Source organism: Salvelinus alpinus, chromosome 21 (assembly GCF_045679555.1).
Source record: "Salvelinus alpinus chromosome 21, SLU_Salpinus.1, whole genome shotgun sequence".
NCBI classification, from domain to species: Eukaryota; Metazoa; Chordata; class Actinopteri; order Salmoniformes; family Salmonidae; genus Salvelinus; species Salvelinus alpinus.
Genome location: NC_092106.1, coordinates 15,541,089 through 15,562,312, shown reverse-complemented (window position 1 = coordinate 15,562,312; position 21,224 = coordinate 15,541,089). Strand labels below are relative to the sequence as shown.

General features: G+C 41.3%; 2 protein-coding genes across 2 annotated transcripts in view; one reads left to right on the top strand and one right to left on the bottom strand.

Moving 5' to 3' along the window:
- Nucleotides 1-781: 781 nt before the first annotated feature.
- Nucleotides 782-12,201, bottom strand: LOC139547903 (A disintegrin and metalloproteinase with thrombospondin motifs 8-like). The gene is made up of 9 exons (XM_071357071.1): nucleotides 11,115-12,201; nucleotides 9,767-10,006; nucleotides 8,873-9,005; nucleotides 8,300-8,467; nucleotides 4,625-4,917; nucleotides 3,911-4,097; nucleotides 3,575-3,747; nucleotides 3,272-3,447; nucleotides 782-3,085 (listed from the first exon to the last, which is right to left on the bottom strand). Exons 1-9 carry the CDS (start codon nucleotides 11,865-11,867, stop codon nucleotides 2,353-2,355), a joined length of 2,856 nt encoding a protein of 951 aa, XP_071213172.1. The 5' UTR covers nucleotides 11,868-12,201; the 3' UTR covers nucleotides 782-2,352.
- Nucleotides 12,202-13,289: 1,088 nt separating this feature from the next.
- Nucleotides 13,290-21,224, top strand: part of LOC139548574 (A disintegrin and metalloproteinase with thrombospondin motifs 15-like) — a 30,952-nt gene continuing 23,017 nt past the window's right edge. The window contains exons 1-2 of the mRNA XM_071358325.1: nucleotides 13,290-14,569; nucleotides 19,650-19,782. Coding sequence (XP_071214426.1) covers nucleotides 13,592-14,569; nucleotides 19,650-19,782 — 1,111 coding nt within the window. The 5' untranslated portion in view covers nucleotides 13,290-13,591. The remainder of the gene's footprint in view (nucleotides 14,570-19,649; nucleotides 19,783-21,224) is intronic.

Sequence of the window (21,224 nt, the reverse complement as noted above, 5' to 3'; positions counted from 1 at the left end):
GCTGTCAAATAGCTCCTTTCATATTGGCTACGGTACCTCAAAACTAACTGATCAAGATGTTTTCATGTAATACAATAAGCCCATAAATGCTAGCCAGATGAACAGAAATTATGGACCAAGGATAATTTAAAACATACTTTCATTGTCTGAAGTGTATGTCTGTCATATTGTATAAAGGATTGGAGACAGGCGCAGGAATACGTAATAGGGTGTTTTAATACTCCACCCAAAAATACAACATGCCATGAAAGGCACAGGGACGAAGCCCAAAACAAACACGTATACAAAAACACAGGGATGTAACCCAAACAAAAGAGCGAGGTAAAACCTCTAATAAATACACGGGACGAGACCCGCAATACACTACACGGGGCGAGACCCATAAAGCTAATGCACAATACACGCAGCACGAAAGCCGAAATAAAGCACAGGTACTCACAGACCAACGGACATGGGAACAATAACCGACAAGACAACGGTAAAGAGGGCACATATATAGAATTACTAATCAGGGAAAATGGAATCAGGTGTGCGTAATGAGACAGTTCAGTGACGTAGATCTCCGGAACTGGTGCACAGAAAGAGCAGCAGTACCGGGGGAATCCGTGACAATGCCCATCTAATGAGAAGATTGTTCAATGTGTGTAGTTTGCACATATTTTAATTTTCTGTGTTTAACCAGCAGACTGCAGTGGAAGGAGAACCAGGCCTGATGTAGGCCAAACATAGCTAAAGTGGGTCTTTAACTTTCCAAACGGGTAAAAACAAGACAACTCAATGCTTACAGCATATAGTAAAATGTGATGTATTTTACCATTTTATTGTAGACATAAATCTCAAAGACAGCAGCATCTGAAAATGTTAGAATTTCATGTCCAAGGTAAAAACTTTACAAAAATAAATAGCTTTAAAAAAGGAAGCTACAATAATAATAATATAGTATGGTCCTTCACTGAAGGTATATCATATTTTGCCTTTTTTGTTTTATGACATACAAAACTGGAATGAGAAATCAAACATATACATAGACATCTGACAAACAAATAGAGCATTCTTCACATTATGAATAATAACATTTTAAACACAACTATGAAATTACTACAAAGGAGTTGTTCTTTATGCAAATAGATCATATTTTTGATGCACCATAACATACCATTTTACACATGTTTATAATGAATTTGGGTGTACTTCCAATTCTCTGTAGCCATAGAATTCCTTTAAAACACTACATAAAAAGGTGCAGAACAGAGGAACAGTCCCCTGTTACACTTTTGCCTCAGATCAAATTCCTGACCATTGTCTATGCTAAACTAAATTTTACACAAAGAAAGTGTAAACTCAAACTTATTAAAAAAATAAATAAATTATGAACACTAAAATGTCTGGTTCATTCTTACTACTAACTATGCTGGTTGCTTTTTTTGTTACAAAGTACATTCTTCTATCAACGTCTAATCTCGGAAGCCCAGAACTAAAATCGTAATTGCGTCAGATTATGTTACGTAGTCTGTCCATGAGAGATTAGTCAATAGAAGACCTAATCACCTGTATGATTTGAATGATAATGGGAGAATTAACATTTATCTGTAAGCATATCAGTACCACATATCATTAATCAATAAAATAGCAGATAGATTTGATAATTTTTTTGACAGTCGTTCTTTTTTTTCTTTTTTTACAGGCAATAACACAATCTCACATTTAGAAAATATATTTTTTTCAAAGGAAATTAAACAAAAGAGCAAACCACAAATAAAGTATGTATTTTACAAAGTTTTCCATATTGTGTACCTAAACAAATGCTTACACAAACCCCTTTTACTCTAAATAATAAGCACTAAGTAGTTGTCTTGCAATGATAATGTCACATGTTATGGTACGAATAATGTCACATGTTATGGTACAAATAATGTCACATGTTATGGTACAAATAGTATGCCTTTAGACTAACTTTATTTACCCAGTTCATTTATTGGCTCTGAGTCTCTGACTGTATAGTTCTGGGTTATATGCTGGAAAATTGAGGTATATTTAACCGCAATGGTGTTTGTCAGTAGGTTTTCTGCAAAGTAATAGCTTTTAGGAGAGAATAATAATTTGCACACAGTACCTTTGTCTATTTTATCAAAACATGTACATCCTGAGGTAGATCTCTATTGGTTGAAACTTCTCTAGTGGTTGTAAAACAAAGTCACAGGCCAGTGCTCTGAACCTGTCCGGGTTAGTTAGTGCACTCTTAAATTTCCAAACTAGGGTTTCCCTGCTTTTCTCTAAAGCACGGTCGGGTCGGAGTGGTTAAGGGTCCAGTACACTACCCCTACCAAAGTTCTCTATCTTCATGGCTCCTCGCTAGCACATTTGGTAAACACACTCTCCCGACACTGGCGCGGGTTGCTTATTGGTGTCACACTTCTCCGACTCAACAGTCTTGCCGGTGTAGTCTATACAGACAACACTGCGTCGGCGTTCCCCCTGGCCACAAGTTTGTGAACAGGATGACCAAGGCCCCATTTGCCAGATGGGGCACGGCAGATCAGCACAGGGTCTGATATCTGTGGGTTTCAGGTCCTTATCGCAGGTATTGGAATGGAAACCAGCGTTGTCTCTGCATTCGACGTTCCTTCGGGACCACCCTGAGCCGCAACTCTTGGAGCATTCTGACCATTCGCCCAAACGCCACTGGGGCACACCAAAAGCCTGGATCATATGCAGCGAAGCCTTTCTCTCTTTGGATTTAGTGAAATGCACATCTTTGGGGATAAAGAATGTGTATTTGACCTTGGGTGGAGATGCCTCCCCAGCAGTGGCCAGCAACTGGATGGTGATGGCCTCCCTCAGTTGTCTGAAGCTTTGGATTCTCTCTAAGGTGGTGGATGAGCCACTGTACTTCAGCACAGCCCCGAGAACAGGGATATCCTGCTCCACCGTGGATACAGAGAAGTTACCATTTAGTATGTAGCCACCGCTCTCTCGCTTGATCGCCAGGTAGTTTCCATCGTGTTTGATGTTTCTATGGCTGCGCTGTTTGATGTCAATATTGGTAGCCCCGACAGGAATGGTCACAATGTCGCTATAACCGTAACTGAAAGAAAAAAGCTAAATGTTTCATTTCAGCTGTAATCACATCAGCAGCACAAAAGACAATCAACCAATAATACTTTCTAAATATGACTATTATTTAGTCTGGATCATAATTAGATGATAATAGCTATTAGGGTCATACATGCTTGTTACCAGAAATGTAATTGGAATATTTAGGTGTACTCACGTGGCTTTGTTGTATGAACCAGTGATCTTCCTGCAACTGAGGCCATTCCCACCACACAAGCCACACTTGTCAAGCCTCTTGTTGGAGCCGATCTCTTTGTCACAGCCCGCCTTGACACATTGGCCTTGTACACAGACAGACGTAGTGTCGGGACCACATGTGGTGCCGTCGACAACCTATGGACCACAAATGCAAAGTTGAAGTCTCAATTTACTAAACACTGTGATTCACCAAACAGTGAAGGCAAGCTGTAAAATATTTATTTACAGTGGCTAACTTTCTACAGATTTTTAGTGAACATACCTTGGCTTCAAAGACTTTGAATTCACTGCTGCCTTTGGCCCGGCAGAAGAGTTTACACCTGTCCCGGGGCGACACACCAGCGTACTTTGGAATCCATTGCTTCATGTTCCCCAGAATGTCCAGATAGTTGAAGGTGTTGTACTTCTCACACTGCTCCTCTCTAAAACTCTTCACTAAGGTTGGAGAAAATGACAAAGCAAAAAAAAAAATCCATCGAACTAATATCAAAGCAGAGACATTTATTGAAAAACCTAGGTTAAAAACATCACTATAGCTCACCACTATATAAAAAAGTGAAATTCTATAGTGCAAGTACATAGACAAAATATGGCTTACCATCATTATCCTCACACGCCTGGGTGTTGCAAGACTGGTACTGAACTCTCTGGCCCTCGCAGTATTTGCCGCCGTTCTGGGGCACGGGATCTGTGCACTCCCTGTAGGAGAACTCCACACCCCCTCCACATGTCCTGGAGCACTGTTGCCATGGTCCCCAAGCGCCCCAGCCGCCATCCACAACCACCTGTGGTAAAGCCAAAACGTAACAGATTGAGTACTGAGTGCCATGATAACATGAGCCGTCCAACTCAACCACAGTCTAGGCTGAGGCATCAGCGTCTCTTGGCATGCCATGACTTGGGTAAATCTGTCTGTCAGTGTGGCACGCTTCTGCTGTCTCCCACATTCCTGTCCTGTGTGTCACCACTTGCAGAACCCGTGGCGCCCTTGGCAATACTAAACTGTGTTGTGTGTGTTCATGTGTGTGTTTTCACAAGCTTTTATTAGTGGGTGAGCAAAAAGTATATTTACTGCCAGCATGTCAGTTTATAAATCAAATTTATTGACATGCTTAAGAGCTTGTACTCTCAAAAGTACGGTCTTCCTTACAACACAGGAAGGAAATACTCTATCAGAGATAAATGAATACACATACAGTATAGTAACTAACAAGGCATTCTGAGCCAGCGTTTGTGTCAAAATGCAATACTACAAGACCAAATATGGGAGATTTTTTTTCTCCCCCCTTTTCTGAGAAAAACTAGGGCTTACCTTTGGCTGCGTGACTTCGTGGGCGGCCATGCATGCACCGTGCAGACAGCTCTTGTTGGTGGCGCACGTGGTGCCATCCGCCCAGTGGAGGCTGCCGTTTTTGGTGGTGCAGTGGGGCTTGCCCTCCTCCCGGCACCACAGCTGGCTGCAGACGTCACTGTCAGAGGTGTTGGGGCAGTGCACAAACTCCTCCCCAAACATCTGCTGACACTGGCGGTCGAGGCTGTATGTGGTGCCTGGGAGTTCACTGGGTAACGGTAAGATGCTCTCCGGTGGATCCAAGAGGCAGTCGCCTGTGATTCAACACACAAGAGTTCTGTTTTTAAAAAATCTGAAGGTTGTATAATGTGGAGATTTGACAGTGACAGAGGCTGACTTTGTTGGAGTCTTCTCACAGTCACATTCTGAACAGCTGGTGAAGCTTCTCAAACCCATGATCACCTAAACTCAGCAGGAAAAGAAACATCCTCTCACTGTCAACTGTGTTTATTTTCAGCAAACTTAACATGTGTAAATATTTGTATGAACATAACAAGATTCAACAACTGAGACATAAACTGAACAAGTTCCAAAGACGTGTGACTAACAGAAATTGAATAATGTGTCCCTGAACAAAGGGAGGGTCAAAATCAAAAGTAACAGTCAGTATCTGGTGTGGCCACCAGCTGCATTAAGTACTGCAGTGCATCTCCTCCTCATGGACTGCACCAGATTTGCCTGTTCTTGCTGTGAGATGTTACCCCTCTCTTCCACAAAGGCACCTGCAAGTTCCCGGACATTTCTGGGGGGAATGGCCCTAGCCCTCACCCTCCAATCCAACAGGTCCCAGACGTGCTCAATGGGATTGAGATCCAGGCTCTTCGCTGGCCATGGCAGAACACTGACATTCCAGTCTTGCAGGAAATCACGCAGAGAACGAGCAGTATGGCTGGTGGCATTGTCATGCTGGAGGGTCATGCTGGATGAGCCTGCAGGAAGGGTACCACATGAGGGAAGAGGATGTCTTCCCTGTAACGCACAGTGTTGAGATTCCCTGCAATGACAGCAAGTTCAGTCCGATGATGCTGTGACACACCGCCCAAGACCTTGACGGACCCTCCACCTCCAAATCGATCTCGCTCCAGAGTACAGGCCTCAGTGTAACGCTCATTCATTCGACAATACACACGAATCCGACCATCACCCCTGGTGAGACAAAACCGCGACTCGTCAGTGAAGAGCACTTTTTGCCAGTGCTGTCTGGTCCAGCGACGGTGGGGTTGTGCCCATAGGAGACGTTGTTGCCAGTGAGGTCTGGTGAGGACCTGCCTTACAACAGGCCTACAAGGCCTCAGTCCAGCCTCTCTCAGCCTATTGCGGACAGTCTCAGCACTGATGGAGGGATTGTGCATTCCTGGTGTAACTCGGGCAGTTGTTGCCATCCTGTACCTGTCCCGCAGGTGTGATGTTAGGATATACCAATCCTGTGCAGGTGTTGTTACACGTGGTCTGCCACTGCGAGGACGATCAGCTGTCTGTCCTGTCTCCGTGTAGTGCTGTCTTAGGCATCTCACAGTACGGACATTGCAATTTATTGCCCTGGCCACATCTGCAGTCCTCATGTCTCCTGCAGCATGCCTAAAGCACGTTCACACAGATGAGCAGGGACCCTGGGCATCTTTCCTTTGGTGTTTTTCAGAGTCAGTAGAAAGGCCTCTTTAGTGTCCTAAGTGTTCATAACTGTGACCTTAATTGCCTACCGTCTGTAAGCTGTTAGTGTCTTAACGACCGTTCCACAGGTGCATGTTCATTAATTGTTTATGGTTCATTGAACAAGCATGGGAAACGGTGTTTAAACACTTTACAATGAAGATCTGTGAAGTTATTTGGATTTTTACGAATTATCTTTGAAAGACAGGGTCCTGAAAATGGGCCCTTTCTTTTTTTGCTGAGTTTATTTGGAGAAATGTTCAATGAGCTTTAGTGTGATGTTGTTCTTGACCCAGTGTTCAGACCACATTCTTAGCCACATACGCTCTCTTTGGAATCACTGACTAACTGATAAAGAACATTTGCTTGTAACAGCTGTTACTTTTGGCTCATGAGAAACAAAACCTTCTCTGTAAGTATGACTCAGAGGAAAGGAAGGTCGTGAATAAATGTTACAAATAATACACATTTTTTCAAATTACAAACACATTGCCATTCACTCCCAATTTCAAGTAGTAACCACAAACAACCTGGCAGCCAATCTCTCATTTCCTTATGACGTCTCCAATGTACAGTGCATTCGGTATTCTGACCCCTTGACTTTTCACATTTTGTTACGTTACAGCCTTATTCTAAAATTGATTAAAATTGTTGTTTTTCTTCTCAAATCTATGCACAATACCCCATAATGACAAAGCAATAACAGATTTTTAGACATTTCTAAAAAGGCCATACCATAAAGGCCTGATTGGTGGAGTGCTGCAGAGATGGTTGTCCTTCTGGAAGGTTCTCCCATATCCACAGAGGAACTCTATAGCTCTGTCAGAGTGTCACCTCCCTGACCAAGGGCCTTCTCCCGCGATTGCTCAGTTTGGCCGGGCGGCCAGCTCTAGGAAGAGTCTTGGTGGTTCCAAACTTCTTCCATTTAAGAATGATGGAGGCCACTGTGTTCTTGGGGAACTTCAATTCTACAGAAATGTTTTGGTACCCTTCCCCAGATCTGTGCCTCGACAAAATCCTGTCTCGGAGCTCTACGGGCAATTCCTTCAACCTCATGGTTTGGTTTTTGCTCGGACATGCACAGTCAACTATGGGACCTTATCTAGACAGGTGTGTGCCTTTCCAAATCATGTCTAATCAATTGAATTTACCACAGGTGGACTCCAATCAAGATGTAGAAACATCAAGGATGATCAATGGAAACAGGATGCACCTGAGCTCAATTTCGAGTCTCATAGCAAAGGGTCTGAATACTTATTTCCATAAGTTATGTTTTTTATATTTCATAACTTTGCAAAAATTTCTAAAAACCTGTTTTCGTTTTTGTCATTATGGGGTATTATGTGTAGATTGATGAGGATTTTTTTGAATAAGGCAGTAACGTAACAAAATGTGGAAAAATCAAGGAGTCAAGGAGAATACTTTCCAAATGCACCGTATCTCCATATGAAGATTTTGTGCAACTGCAGAGAGTCTTTTGCATATAAGAAAACCTGAGGTGAGAACTTAGGTAACATTGTGAACACTTGTGAAGCCCGCAGGTATAATGCTTTTTAACTTGTTATAAGCCTCCTGGAAGAGTATTTTCAGAGGCCATATTTAGTTTAATTGGGTAGATATTGTAAAAGTAAATACAGAAGTGAAAACTGGGCCCTCATAAGAGTGGTTTAACCTAGACGGCTCTAGTTAAACAGAAGGCTCTAGTAAAAACAGAAGGCTCTAGTAAAAAAAGGGGGCTTTTAAATATATATCGGATTTCATTCACGTTCAGCCTTCTGACGTCAACACACAGTATTCAGATATTGTGAAATATATGCAGTTGAATAAAACAAGTACAATAGTTGTAAAAAGGTATTGTAATATCAAATCAATTAAAAACGTTCAATGAAAATAAACACTTTAACACTTTCCTCCTAGAAAGTGTTACCAAATAAGTTTTATTTGCCTACATCAGAGTTGTCAGTGTTGTTTGTCAGCATGACATACCGTGTCCGTTGTCAAAGAACTCTGTGACGTAGAGAGCGCTGCAAGGGGACCAGGGGAAAGTCTTGTTGAGGTGAACGAACAGAGGGGCCATCATGTGATGGCCGCCTAGATTCCCAAACATCCTTTCGCAATTCTTGGAGTCGTCGTGAGGCATACTCAGCACATGGCCTAAAGGAGAACAATACTGTATCAGTATTCAGTACCGATCATGGGACGAAAGAGACACCCTGAAAACCAATTCAAATTCAATTTGAACTATTTAAGGTATGCTATGGAAGTAAAGTTACTAATAGTTTACATCTACATTAGGCTTGGGGGTTGACTATCTTATCAAGTTCTTATCTCCTTATCTCCACACAATTATTAGTTGTAGGCTAACAAACTTTTGCATAATCTTTCGGCTCATGGGTGTGCCCCTTTCTGTCCAAATTAAGTTATTTGTGGACAATATTTCTGTGCATATAGAGGAACATATTTGACAAGAGGAAAAATGTATGGAGACCTATAGTATCTTTATATATGGTCGCTATAGAAGTTTGAGAAAGTTTTATTTTTTTAATGCCCACGTCATACCAAGTTCATGGGCAGCAGTGAAGGCTGCTTGAAGTCCATTGTCCTCAATGACAGAGCAACTCCTTTTTGGATCGCACATGGTTCCCACATCAGCAACCCCTAGGGTGTCACAACTCTGATGTCCACAAATATCCTGGAAGACAGACAGCAGCGGTTTCAAACAGTGAATCTTTAGACAGCATTTCTATTTGTCCCTGGTTGTTTTTTCCCCCTCAATGTTTCCATTATAAAATGAAGCAAATAAATATTCCTGGCAGACTGAAGCAGATCTATGATGTGGGGAAAGTAATGGTGTGATATCAGAGATATATTTCAACAACATGCCTTTCCCTTCACATGTCAGGCTGGCTCTCTAACTGAGATACATGTTTCCTGGGGAATATGTCCCAAACCACAAGACACAACCATACATGATTCAAAGGACATCTGGACTTAGAGAGACATGCTGAATTCAACTCAGCATGTGTACACCTTGTTTTGCAGAAGCATCACTCACTGGAGACCGCATGTGCAAACTACTTCCAATTTAGGTCTCAAGTTTTTGGTTTATCTTATGACAAGACATGTGGCACACATTCTTTGGCAGGTCAAATTCAGGGCAGCAACATCACACCCATACTCTGGCCATTTTAAGGGATGTCATCATCACTCAAGGCTGATTTGTAACCATTCTAAAAATAGCTCATAGGAGAGCCTTCAGCCCTATAGGTTTCAAAGCTCATCCGATCTGATTCATTGACACAGGCAATTGTATTTCATTAGAGATCACATAATAAAATATTAGATTATTTCATTAACTCTCCAAACCATATGGTTATGGAATAAGGGGTTGGGGAGATCCTGTGACATTGATGTAATCTGTAACAGTATACATTTTGGGTAGGCAGTGCTCACCTCTCGGGTAAAAAGCAGAGCAGTGTCGTAGTGCTCAGGATGCCTCTGGCTGGCCGGGTTGAACTGTTGTTGCCAGGCACAGAAATTACGCAGAGCGACTCCCCCGTTATTGGAGAGTGACGGTCCAACCTCCTCGTCTTCCACCACCACCATTTTCACCACCACCATGTGGACAGGGTTCTTGATACTGGGATGTTTGTAAAGCTGGGCTGCCACAGAGACCAAGGTCAGGATATAGTGCTAGATCAAGGGAGGACAACAGGCAGTTAGATATTAGAGAGGCTTACAAGGCAACACTGTTGGTGATGATTTAAGCTAAAATCCTAAAACTAAGCGAGTGAAATAACAGCGAGACTGGAATTAAAACACATACAGTACCAGTCAAAAGTTTGGACACCTACTCATTCCAGGTTCTCTTTATTTTTACTATTATTCTACAATGTAGAAAATAGTAAAAAAATAAAGAAAAACCCTGGAATGAGTAGGTGTCCAAACTTTTGATTGGTACTGTACACAAAAAAAGGAAGTATCCTTAAAAATGTCAAATGCTCTTTATCATTTGCATGACCCCAACATTGTTTAATGGTGATGCTCATAGCTAAGTCATAAAGAATGCGGAACGAAATTACTGCCAAAGCATAATTCTCCTGCCTGACTTTATCAGATGTTTCCCAATCCCATCATTAATCTCTATGAACTCTACTTTTTAAATGATCTCATTACTCCAACTTAGTTTACACCATGCATATCAGATAAATAGCAAGTGTGGAGCGCCTAGTCTTGCATAACAGAGCAGAAACATTGTTCCTGCATCCAAAATATAGCCTAGAATTATTTCAATTGAAACAGAAATGTGTTTTTCTTCTTTAAAGCATTTGATTGTGGGTGTTTCCGCATTGGGAGTTGGATTGATTTTAAACCTTGAACTAGCCTGTTAAGAAAAGTTCCCACTGGGTACAGATGTCGGTTCAAGGTCTAGTTTTGATTTACATTTGGTTGAGTTGTCAACTAACAGCGAATTAAACGTGAAATCAACAGCAAATGTCACCATGTCATTGGATTTAGGTTAAAAGTTGTGTGGGAAAAAAATAGGAAATGCCCTTACATTGACTTTGTGTTAATACACTCAGTTTTCCACGTTAATTCAGTCATCATATTGATTTTTTGGCGGTTTAAATTATGTGGAAACAACTTTGATTCAACCAGTTTTTGTGCGCAAGAAAGTGTCATTGCAATTATGTTGTAAATTATCAATATAGAATTTTGTGACAGTATGGCACTTTCATTTTTGTTAAATGCAATCAAATGAGTGAATCAGCATGGGCTATTTTACTCGAATATATCCTACCTTTATCTCATCTCCATAGAAATGTGTCATCGACGTGTCTGCAACCACCAGCGTCTCAATAAATCGTGGTGCTGATACAAAGCGTTTCCCTCGTAATTGTCTCTCAGGATCTTTTTTCTCGTGCAGAAAACGTTCGTTGTCTGCTTTTACATTACTCTCCTCCCTCAGTTGATCAAAGACAGTTTTAGTGTGATTTGGTGCTTCTGTGGGCGTCCTTCTTTTGATAAAATGTAACTGTTCAGTGGATCTCTCCCTCCTCCCTGAGCCGAGCACTTTGGGCTCAATTAAATACTCATCCCCGTCTGTAACAAACGATCCAAGGATGCCATAACAGATACTGACCGCAACAACAGAATCTTGGTTGGAGTCCACAGTCCCCGAGTAAAAACAGCTTCTCAAATCTCTTTCTATCTCCTCGGTCTTGTTTATCAAGTTGTGAAAGTCAGTTTCAGTTTCAGAGTGTCTCCCTTGGGCACCTGAGGCGCTGCGTAAAGTGTGGATATCTTTTGCTTTGATGCGTTGAATTGTCAGTGTAGGAGATAAGAAACTGTTATCCGGGCTTAAATTCAAAGTGAAATCGCGACCAAAGGCACTGAGTCTAAACCTGGGCTGTTCTTCACTTCGTTTCCAAAAACGACCGCTGTTTCTTCCATTTATCCTGACAGGTACAATTTCCTCGGATTCAAACAATTTCGAAAGTGATTTGTCTAATACGCACAGAACTAGTAAAACGAAACACCGTTTTGAACACATCTTCTGCAATGGAAATTGCACTCAAAAAGCTATTAAAACAAAGACAAGCTTTCAACCGAAATTCCGGACCAAGCCCAAACGCAGCTGGACTCGTCAATTGATAGTATCTGTAGTCGGTAGAAATCTTGAGTCACTGCTATTTTTAGTCTTGGCGACCTAAAATATTTTTTCATCAATATAATGTATAAAAAATCCAATGCTGTATAGTCAGTCTGTGTCGAGAATGTCAGTTATTTTTAGTTTAATTGTGTGATCTTCATTGCTATTATAGCGGAGCTAAAATACTGTTCTACCACTCGGCAGCACCACTGAATACTAGGAGTAGCGGAGGTATTTATACTTTCTTGTCTTCCCTGGACAGAAGAGGATTGTTTTTTATATCACTCGTTGCCTCAAATTCTCCTCCCACTCGTACCTCATGAGAAACTCTTGGAATCAACGGATCCAATGAGAATAGACCAACACCCCCCCGTCTGAAATAGCTGCAGTTTGACAACCCTGCAACTAATATTAACTCGGCATAGGCCTGCAGCACATGACGCTTCAACCTGGACACCCATACTATAATTTAAGGGCTCGGTCAGTTATTTCTGAACTTGAGTGACTGCCAGTGCAGTGACCCCCAAGTGACTCCCATAAGTAGGCTATAACATATCCATCACGACCATGGTCCTCATCAGTCGAATAAACCAATGATAAAGGGATATCATGGAATACATTAGAGATTTATCTTTAAGAGATCAAAACTGTAATATAATGTAACAAATGAACGCTGATATTACGTTGGGCTCATAAGCTTCGAGGTGGCGTTGGCAAAGAGACATGTTAGCGCTACATAAAAAGTAGGTTATTTTAGGTAAGGTTATGAGGAAGCATTTCAACCACTAGGTGGTAGTATTTGATTACTAAATAGTGGCATACATTTTACGCGAGGGAATGACCAGAGATGCGCACTCTACTCCAGGCGCAACAGGTGTCGCTCGTTTTTAAGCTATAGCCTATGTACTGCACACTGGAACAGGTTAGAGCAACATAAGTGATTTTTGAAATGTTATTAGGCTATTTCTCAATCAATCTTGGGTGTACTTGCATTACGCATGGAGTTTGAACTGTTAGGTCATTAAGCCTAGTTACCCTGTACGATAATTAGTTTGTACAAGATTATAGTTTAATTAATCGATTAGTTATGCCGGATTAAGTCATATTAGTTTCACCTGAATCTATAACTCACACAGTACAATTGGTCTGAATATTTCTTTTTTAACCAAAACTGTACTTTTGTGGTAGGTGATGAGTGTTCATCCTATTGCGTCAGAGACGCACTTTTGGTTCCGATAGTGGGACGAGACAGTTCAGCTCTTGCCACATGTGATGATAATAATATTTAGAGCGCTACAAGTGGCTGCGGTTTAAAGCATAAACCAAGGGGGTAGACTATGTCCAACGAGCTTTTCCCAGCACCTCCCCGAATTTCCGTTGACAGTTCTCAGTGTTTATGAACATGACTCCAGAGAGTCAAACTCACAAAGTCCAAAGAGCAGGCTGGGCTCAATAGTCTGGTTCAAGATGGGAATCGATCACATCTTTTGGTCTTTCATCCTTTGAGGACGCTCAACTGCGGCTCTGTGACACAGCGCACTGGATTATCAACCTCACATGCAGACGTGGTACCACCAAGGACAGTGGCGGATTTATCGATAAATAATAGTTTTTGTATTACAAAGATGTCTATGTTTATTGGCTCTCTGTTTATTTTTATGGATGTCCTATTATATGCTCAATTTAATTATTGCATGGAAATAGATTTTTGCGTACCTGTTCGATTAGATCATCAACATTTAGAAAGACATACTATTCGACAGACGGAGGGGAGAATGAATGACCAGCTAGTTGTTTTTAAAATTACTGCTTTCAGGCAAGAATGTTATCTAAACCTTTTACCGGATTCTACATTTATTGCGCCCAACATCACTCCCCACAGCGGCTCCTTAGCATCAACTTCCTCTGCAACCACAGACCTGAACCACTGCTTCTACTCTGGTGATGTCAATGCAGACCAGGAATCGTATGCTGCGCTGAGCCTGTGCAAAGGCTTACAAGGCGCCTTTTCTTACCAGGGCATGGAATATTTTATCAATCCACTTGGGAACGAAAGGGCCGGAGGAGGATATACAGTGAATACTGAAAGAAGAACCCATGTCATACGTCGCCGGGGACGCGACAGGGACTCCAGCGGCAATTCTACCACGAACAGGTGTGAAGTAAAACCTGGTTTGACCCAAAACCTTTCAGGGTCTTTTGAGAAATATAAACGCATGAAAGGACTGGAGATGGACAGCCTGACTGAAACTGTATTGAAGAGCCTGGGTAGATCCAAAAGGTTTGCCTCCATCCCTAGGTTTGTGGAGGTTCTTGTCGTGGCTGATGAGTCTATGGCCAAATTCCACGGGGACGACTTGAAACATTACCTGTTGACCCTGATGTCTGTTGCTTCAAGGCTTTACAAGCACCCCAGCATCATGAATTCCATAAACATAGTGGTGGTGGGCTTCATGGTGATCAACGAAGCAGAGAAAGGACCCAAGGTTTCCACCAATGCTGCCCTCACTCTGCGCAGTTTCTGTTCTTGGCAGAAAAATTTAAACAAATACAATGACAAGCACCCTGAATACTGGGACACTGCAATCCTATTCACCAAACAGGTAAGGTGTGGTGAGTTGCAGCCAGGTGTCAATGTTTGCTTGCAGATTAGCTTCCATGCTTCCATGCTCATCAATTATTTCAAATTTGAATTATTATCTCATTGTCACCCAATACATTATCTCCAAATGCAATACTAAGTGCTCTTTTATAAACACATCCCTTTGTGTTACATGCAGCCTGATAATGCTGAGACAAGGTGGGTTTGGGTGTCAATTCCTTTTCAGTTAAGGAAGTAAATTAAAATTCCACTTCCAATTCCAATTTTTACTCTATACATCTCTATGAGAAAAAAATGAAAACATTGCTTGTAACTGCACAGCTGAAAAGCAACACATCTGTCTTCACATCTTAAAAGTCCCCCTCCTTTTTCCTATCATGAATCACATTGCAAAACATTTAGCATAAAGGCCCCCACAATCGTGATCACTGAGCCAAAAAACATGCTCATGGAACAAGATGAACCATATGAACAACGACTGTTGCACATCTTTCAGAATGTGTGTCTAGCCAGTCACCTATTTTTCCATCCCAACCATAGAGATAGATAGAGGACTCAGCTTTATATCTGTGCCATTATAGCGTCTGTGATAGCATGGGCAGCGCCATTGAGGCTACAACCCATAGGAATCCCCACCCATTTGACTACTTTAACTACTTTAAATTGGCGGAAGCAGTGGCAATTCTAGCATGTACATTTTGGTGGGGCAAAGTTAAAAAATTGTATGCATGCCAGCAAAGCCACTACACAACACAACACAACACTAAACAATACATTAATTGCACTATAACGGTGACAAACGGTGCCCACAAACTGTTAGGGCCTACATAAAGCTGTCTCAAAAGCAGAGTCCCAACACCTTACCACTGCTACACCTGGCTATCAGCGGAGCCTTTTCTGTTAGCGAAACAGTTAATTCAGCCTCATTTAATGCCTTAAAAAAAATATACAGTACCAGTCAAAAGTTTGGACACACCTACTCATTCAAGGGTTTTTCTTTATTTTTACTATGTTCTACATTGTAGAACAATAGTGAAGACATCACAACTATGAAATAACACATATGGAATCATGTAGTAACTAAAAAAGTGTTAAACAAATTTTTCAAAGTAGCCACGCTTTGCCTTGATGACAACTTTGCACACTCTTGGCATTCTCTCAAGACAGTGTCACCAGCAAAGCAACCCCACACCATCATACCTCCTCCTCCATGCTTCACGGTGAGAACCACAGATGCAGAGATCATCCGTTCACCTACTCTGCATCTCACAAAGACACAGCAGTTGGAACCAAAAATCTCAAATTTGTCCCATGCTCATGTTTCTTGGCCCAAGCAAGTGTCTTCTTGTTAATTGTGTCCTTTAGTAGTGGTTTCTTTGCAGCAATTCAACCATGAAGGCCTGATTCACGTAGTCTCCTCTGAACAGTTGATGTTGAGATGTGTCTGTTACTTGAACTCTGTGACGCATTTATTTGGGCTGCAATTTCTGAGGCTGGTAACTCTAATGAATTTATCCTCTACAACAGAGGTAACTCTGGGTCTTCCTTTCCTGTGGCGGTCCTCATGAGAGCCAGTTTCATCATAGCGCTTGATGGTTTTTGCGTCTGCTCTAGAAGAAACTTTCAAAGTTCTTGACATTTTCCAGATTGACTGACCTTCATGTCTTAAAGTAATGATGGATTGTCGTTTCTCTTTGCTTATTTGATCTGTTCTTGCCATAATATGGACTTCGTCTTTTACCAAATAGGCTATCTTCTGTATACCACCCCTACCTTGTCACAACACAACTGATTGGCTCAAACGGATTAAGAAGGAAAGAAATTCCACAAATTGACTTTTAACAAGGTACCCCTGTTAATTCAGAACATGGGCCATTCTTACATTATTCTCCCTGTACACCAAGTCAGAACCATATAATAAATAAAGGGGGCATATAAGCAGACAATGAAAGCTTTTACAATATTCAATGATGACATTTATCTAAAACAGGCTATAGGCTAGATGTGCACCACCAACAGCTAACAGCTTACTACACAACATACATTTAGTATTACTTTCTTAGCTACAGTAGACATATCTCTCTGGTATATTACATATTTTATTCAGCAGCATACAATACATTTTCAGACAAACCTTGTTGTGCTGTGCTCACTTGAACAGGAAGGTGGCGCGGCGGTCGTTCTTGGGCAAATTTTGTCATCAAACTTTGTCATAAAAGTCTGGCATTCTCTGAATTGATGGTGCATTCAAGACAATGGGAAGTCGAGGAAAAAACAAGGTTGAATCATGATGACGTCAGTGATCTTCAGGTCGGAGCTCTAAAATGAGGCCTGAGTTCCCGACTTGCAATTCCGAGTTGGATGACCGTTCAAAACTTATTTTCACAGTCGGAGCTTGTTTTATTTCAAGTTCCTAGTTGTCTTCAGTGCACTGAAGTCAGATTTCCCAGTTCTGAGTTTCCTGTTGTTTTGAGCGCGGCAGAAGTCATGCTAGATTGACAGCATGGCCAATGTTGAATGTTTATCCTTTTAAGCTTGGAAAAGAGACCCTTAAACCCAGACTTGGAACCACACACCCATTTCACTGAATAGCAGGCTAGTGATTGCTTTGCAATGCTTGCAGTTATCCACTGATTCCTTCCAAACCACTCATTGTTGAATTTGCGATTTCCAACTTGTTGTGTAATGTTTATGTCAATGGCCGATGAGCACCTATACATTTTATCTATAATTTCTCTTCATTATTTCTCTTCATATGACAAGGATTAAAAGGATTTACCAGTAGATTGTCGACTTGATTCACGATGATGACTGCTAGCTAAGATTTTGAAAGTATGATGTTGACATGATCAGTCCAATCAAAGCTACTGTAGATAAAACATGATTTGATGTCAAACTGATATGTGACATGTACTAATGCCAAAATAACATGCAAAACAGGTGGGGCTCGAAACAAATGACGGTCGCCACTGTTCGGAAGCACGGTGGAAGCCCTCAATTGTGCTGCCCATGCTAAAACTGCCTTTTGGCCACTAGAGGCCTCTATCACACTTTATACAACAGGTGGGTCTAATCCTGAATGCTGATTGGTTAAAACAGCATTCCATCTGGTGTCTATTCCACAAATTGTCACAGGCTAAATCTATGAGTTAAAATGCCTATTTACTCTATTTCATCTGGCTGCCTACTGTCTCATCAGCCCAGCCAGGCAATTTATAAACTTGATCTCCACTATAAAAAGCATATAGACATTATCTCACATCTATTTTAGACTAACGTTTCGTTTTCAACAGCAGAGATTTGTATAAACCTTGCTGTTTGTCTCTCCAACATTTGCAACATTGTTTCAATATTAAAATTCGATCTCCTGCTGTCCCATAGTAATGAACGTGTCGGGACGACACAGACAGGCATGCAGTGTTTCTCAGCTAGTCTAAATCATGAATCAACTGGCATAATTTTTATGGATATATACAAAAAAATCTATAGAAAAAAGGTCAAACGAAATGCAGCTAATTTGCAGTCTTTCCAGCTTCAGTTTGAAGTGATTGTGTTACTGTAGCTGTGTTGTTGGCTAGCTCCTCTGAACAACAGTGTCCTGACGAGTGAGCACATTTTCTATGCCAGGCGAAATCCCCCTCATTAGCTCATTGTTATGGATGTATCCAAATAAATGTCACTAGAAAACAGCTTAAACAAATGTAAATGCAGCTACTTTGCTGTTATTCTGTCTGCACTTTTTGACGTGACTGTAAGTTAGCCGTAGTTGGCTAGCTAGCAAGCAAGGGATAAGAACGTTGCCAGCCCGTATGGCGATGGAACATTTAGAACAAACGACTGTCCATAGATACAGAACAAAAACACTGAACTACTGGGTCGCGTCTCTAGCAACCCTGGATTTGTGTCCGGACTATATCTTGTGGAAGGATGAAATGGTATGAATAAATTAATCCAAATAACGTTTTTAATGAAAATATGTAAATTATTTGAATATGTTGGTAACGCGTATAAAAGTGATAATGCCCTCAAAGCCAGTGTTTGGAGGATATATTGGCACGGTTTGCCGGCGTTCGACTTTGTCTCGGGCCTAACAACACCCGTGCCGATATATTCTCCAAACACCGGATTCTCGGGCATTATCACTCAACGATGATCCCAACCCATGTTAGCACCATACCACCGAGTTTAGAAATACCACAGGTAGAACAGGCCAGGCAGGGGTTTCACTAGCTCTGGTCCAGGAATTCAGCACAGTTTGCAAATGGAAGGCTCAGCATTAGCACTAACGCCTGGACCAGAGCTAGGATTTGACACACTCCGATGGTGGAATGGGAAGTATCCATTTCTCTGTGATGATCCACTCACTTCCAGCTGTGAGCCTTTAGTCCTGCCTCTCAGCCTGGATTCAGCCAGTCTGTCTGTTTTCCATTAAGCCTAGCTTGGCTGGGACCAATCTAATGCATTGGTTCTCTTCGAGTGCATAACACATCATTCTGAGACTGAATCTGTCCAACTGTGATCAAAGTGGTGTAAAATGATCCCACTTATATGGTGATGATGCCTTGACCTATACAATTACCTTAAAGTGTGTTTATTGACTTTATTGGGGGACGGGGTTATTGAATTTAATATCGTAGGCTAGAGGTATGGTGTTAATGTGCTTGTATGAACAATGCAGTTATATCAGATAATAATTATCAGACTCAAATCAAATAAGCTTGTGTTTGAAAGCATTGTACAATGTTCAAGTACAATACATTTTTAACAGTTCCATTGTCAGACAGACCTCTTGGCACGTGGCAGTGTAATTGTTCTTCTCTGACAGCTGTAACATTCCCTAAACATCTTGTGGATTAAAGGGTTAGTTCACTGGGCCAGATTGAGAGAGGGAGAGAGATATATAAAAAAAAATGGGCCTAACCAGAACAATGGACCAGATTGTTAGTGTTTTCTGTTTAAATATCTACCAAAAGATGGTGGATATGCAATGAAATAACAACACACAAACACGCACAACAAATTACATTACACACCTACACACATTGTCCAGATGATCACATGTCATTTGTTTCCTGCAACAGGACTTGTGTGGAGCCACTACCTGTGACACATTAGGCATGGCAGACGTGGGCACTATGTGTGATCCCAAGAGAAGCTGCTCTGTCATCGAGGATGATGGCCTCCCTTCGGCCTTCACCACTGCTCATGAATTGGGTGAGTGAAGATCACTCTAACTTGTGTATTATCGGTATCTACCAGAACACTAGAAAAAAGGGTTCCAAAAGGGTTCTTCGGCTATCCCCATAGGAGAGCTATTTTGGGTTCCAGGTAGAACCCTTTAGGGTTCCATGTAGAACCCTCTGTGGAAAGGGTTCTACATGGATCCCAAAAGTGATCTACCTGGCACCAAAAGGGTTTTACCAAGAAACAAAAGTGGTTCTTCAAAGGGTTCTCCTATAGATAAAATCAGAATGTGTATAAACAAAGCTGTTCTGTTAGTTCCAGGTTGTGAGCGTCGTAAAGCTAGACTGAATAACGCATAGGAAACAATATGCAGACCATTGGAGACTAGCTAGATTATCTAATGAATAATGGATATACTCAATTTTCTAAAATGTTTCTAAAATCATCAACACTACTCTCGTTATTAACCCATTCATGTCCATAACGGAAATGTAACATTTAATTTGGTACACTTGCCATCTGAGCTTACTGATCAACAAAATCTAATTTCCGCGAAAGCGTTTGTCTACAATGTCAGTTTTTATTGTACTATGACATAGACTTACCAGGTTAATTCAGGTGAAAGCTAAGATCCCTTATTGATGTCACTTGTTGAATCCACTTCAATCAGTGTAGATGAAGGGGAGGAAATCGGTTAAAGAAGGATTTTAAAGCCTTGAGACAATTTAGATATGGATTGTGTATGTGTGCCATTCAGAGGGTGAATGGGCAAGACAAAATATTTAATTACCATTGAACGGAGTATGGTAGTAGGTGTAAGGCGCACTGGTTTGAGTTAAGAACTGCAACGCTGCTGGGTTTCTCATGCTCAACAGTTTACCGTGTGTATTAAGAATGGTCCACCACCCAAAGGACATCCAGCCAACTTGACACAACTATGGGCCAGCAACCTTGAACGTTTTTGACACCTTGTAAAGTCCATGCCTTGACGAATTGAGAATGTTCTGAGGGCAAAAGGGGGTGCAACTTAATATTAGGAAGGTGTGCATTCGGAAAGTATTCGGACACCTTGAATTTTACACAATTTGTTACGTTACAGCCTTTTTCTAAAATGTATTAAATTCATGTTTTTCCTCATCAATCTAAACACATTACTGTGACAAAACAAAAACAGGTTTTTGGAAATGTTTGCAAATGTATAAATATGTCAAAATGTAAATATCACATTTACATAAGTATTCAAACCCTTTACTCAGTACTTTGTTGAAGCACTTTTGGCAGTAATTACAGCCTCGAGTCTTCTTGGGTATGACGCTTCAAGCTTGGCACACCTGTATTTGGGGACATTCTCCCATTTTTCTCTGCAGATCCTCTCAAGCTCTATCAGGTTGGATGGGGAGCGTTGCTGCACAGCTATTTTCAGGTCTCTCCAGAGATGTTCGATCGAGTTTGGGCTCTGGCTGTGCCACTCA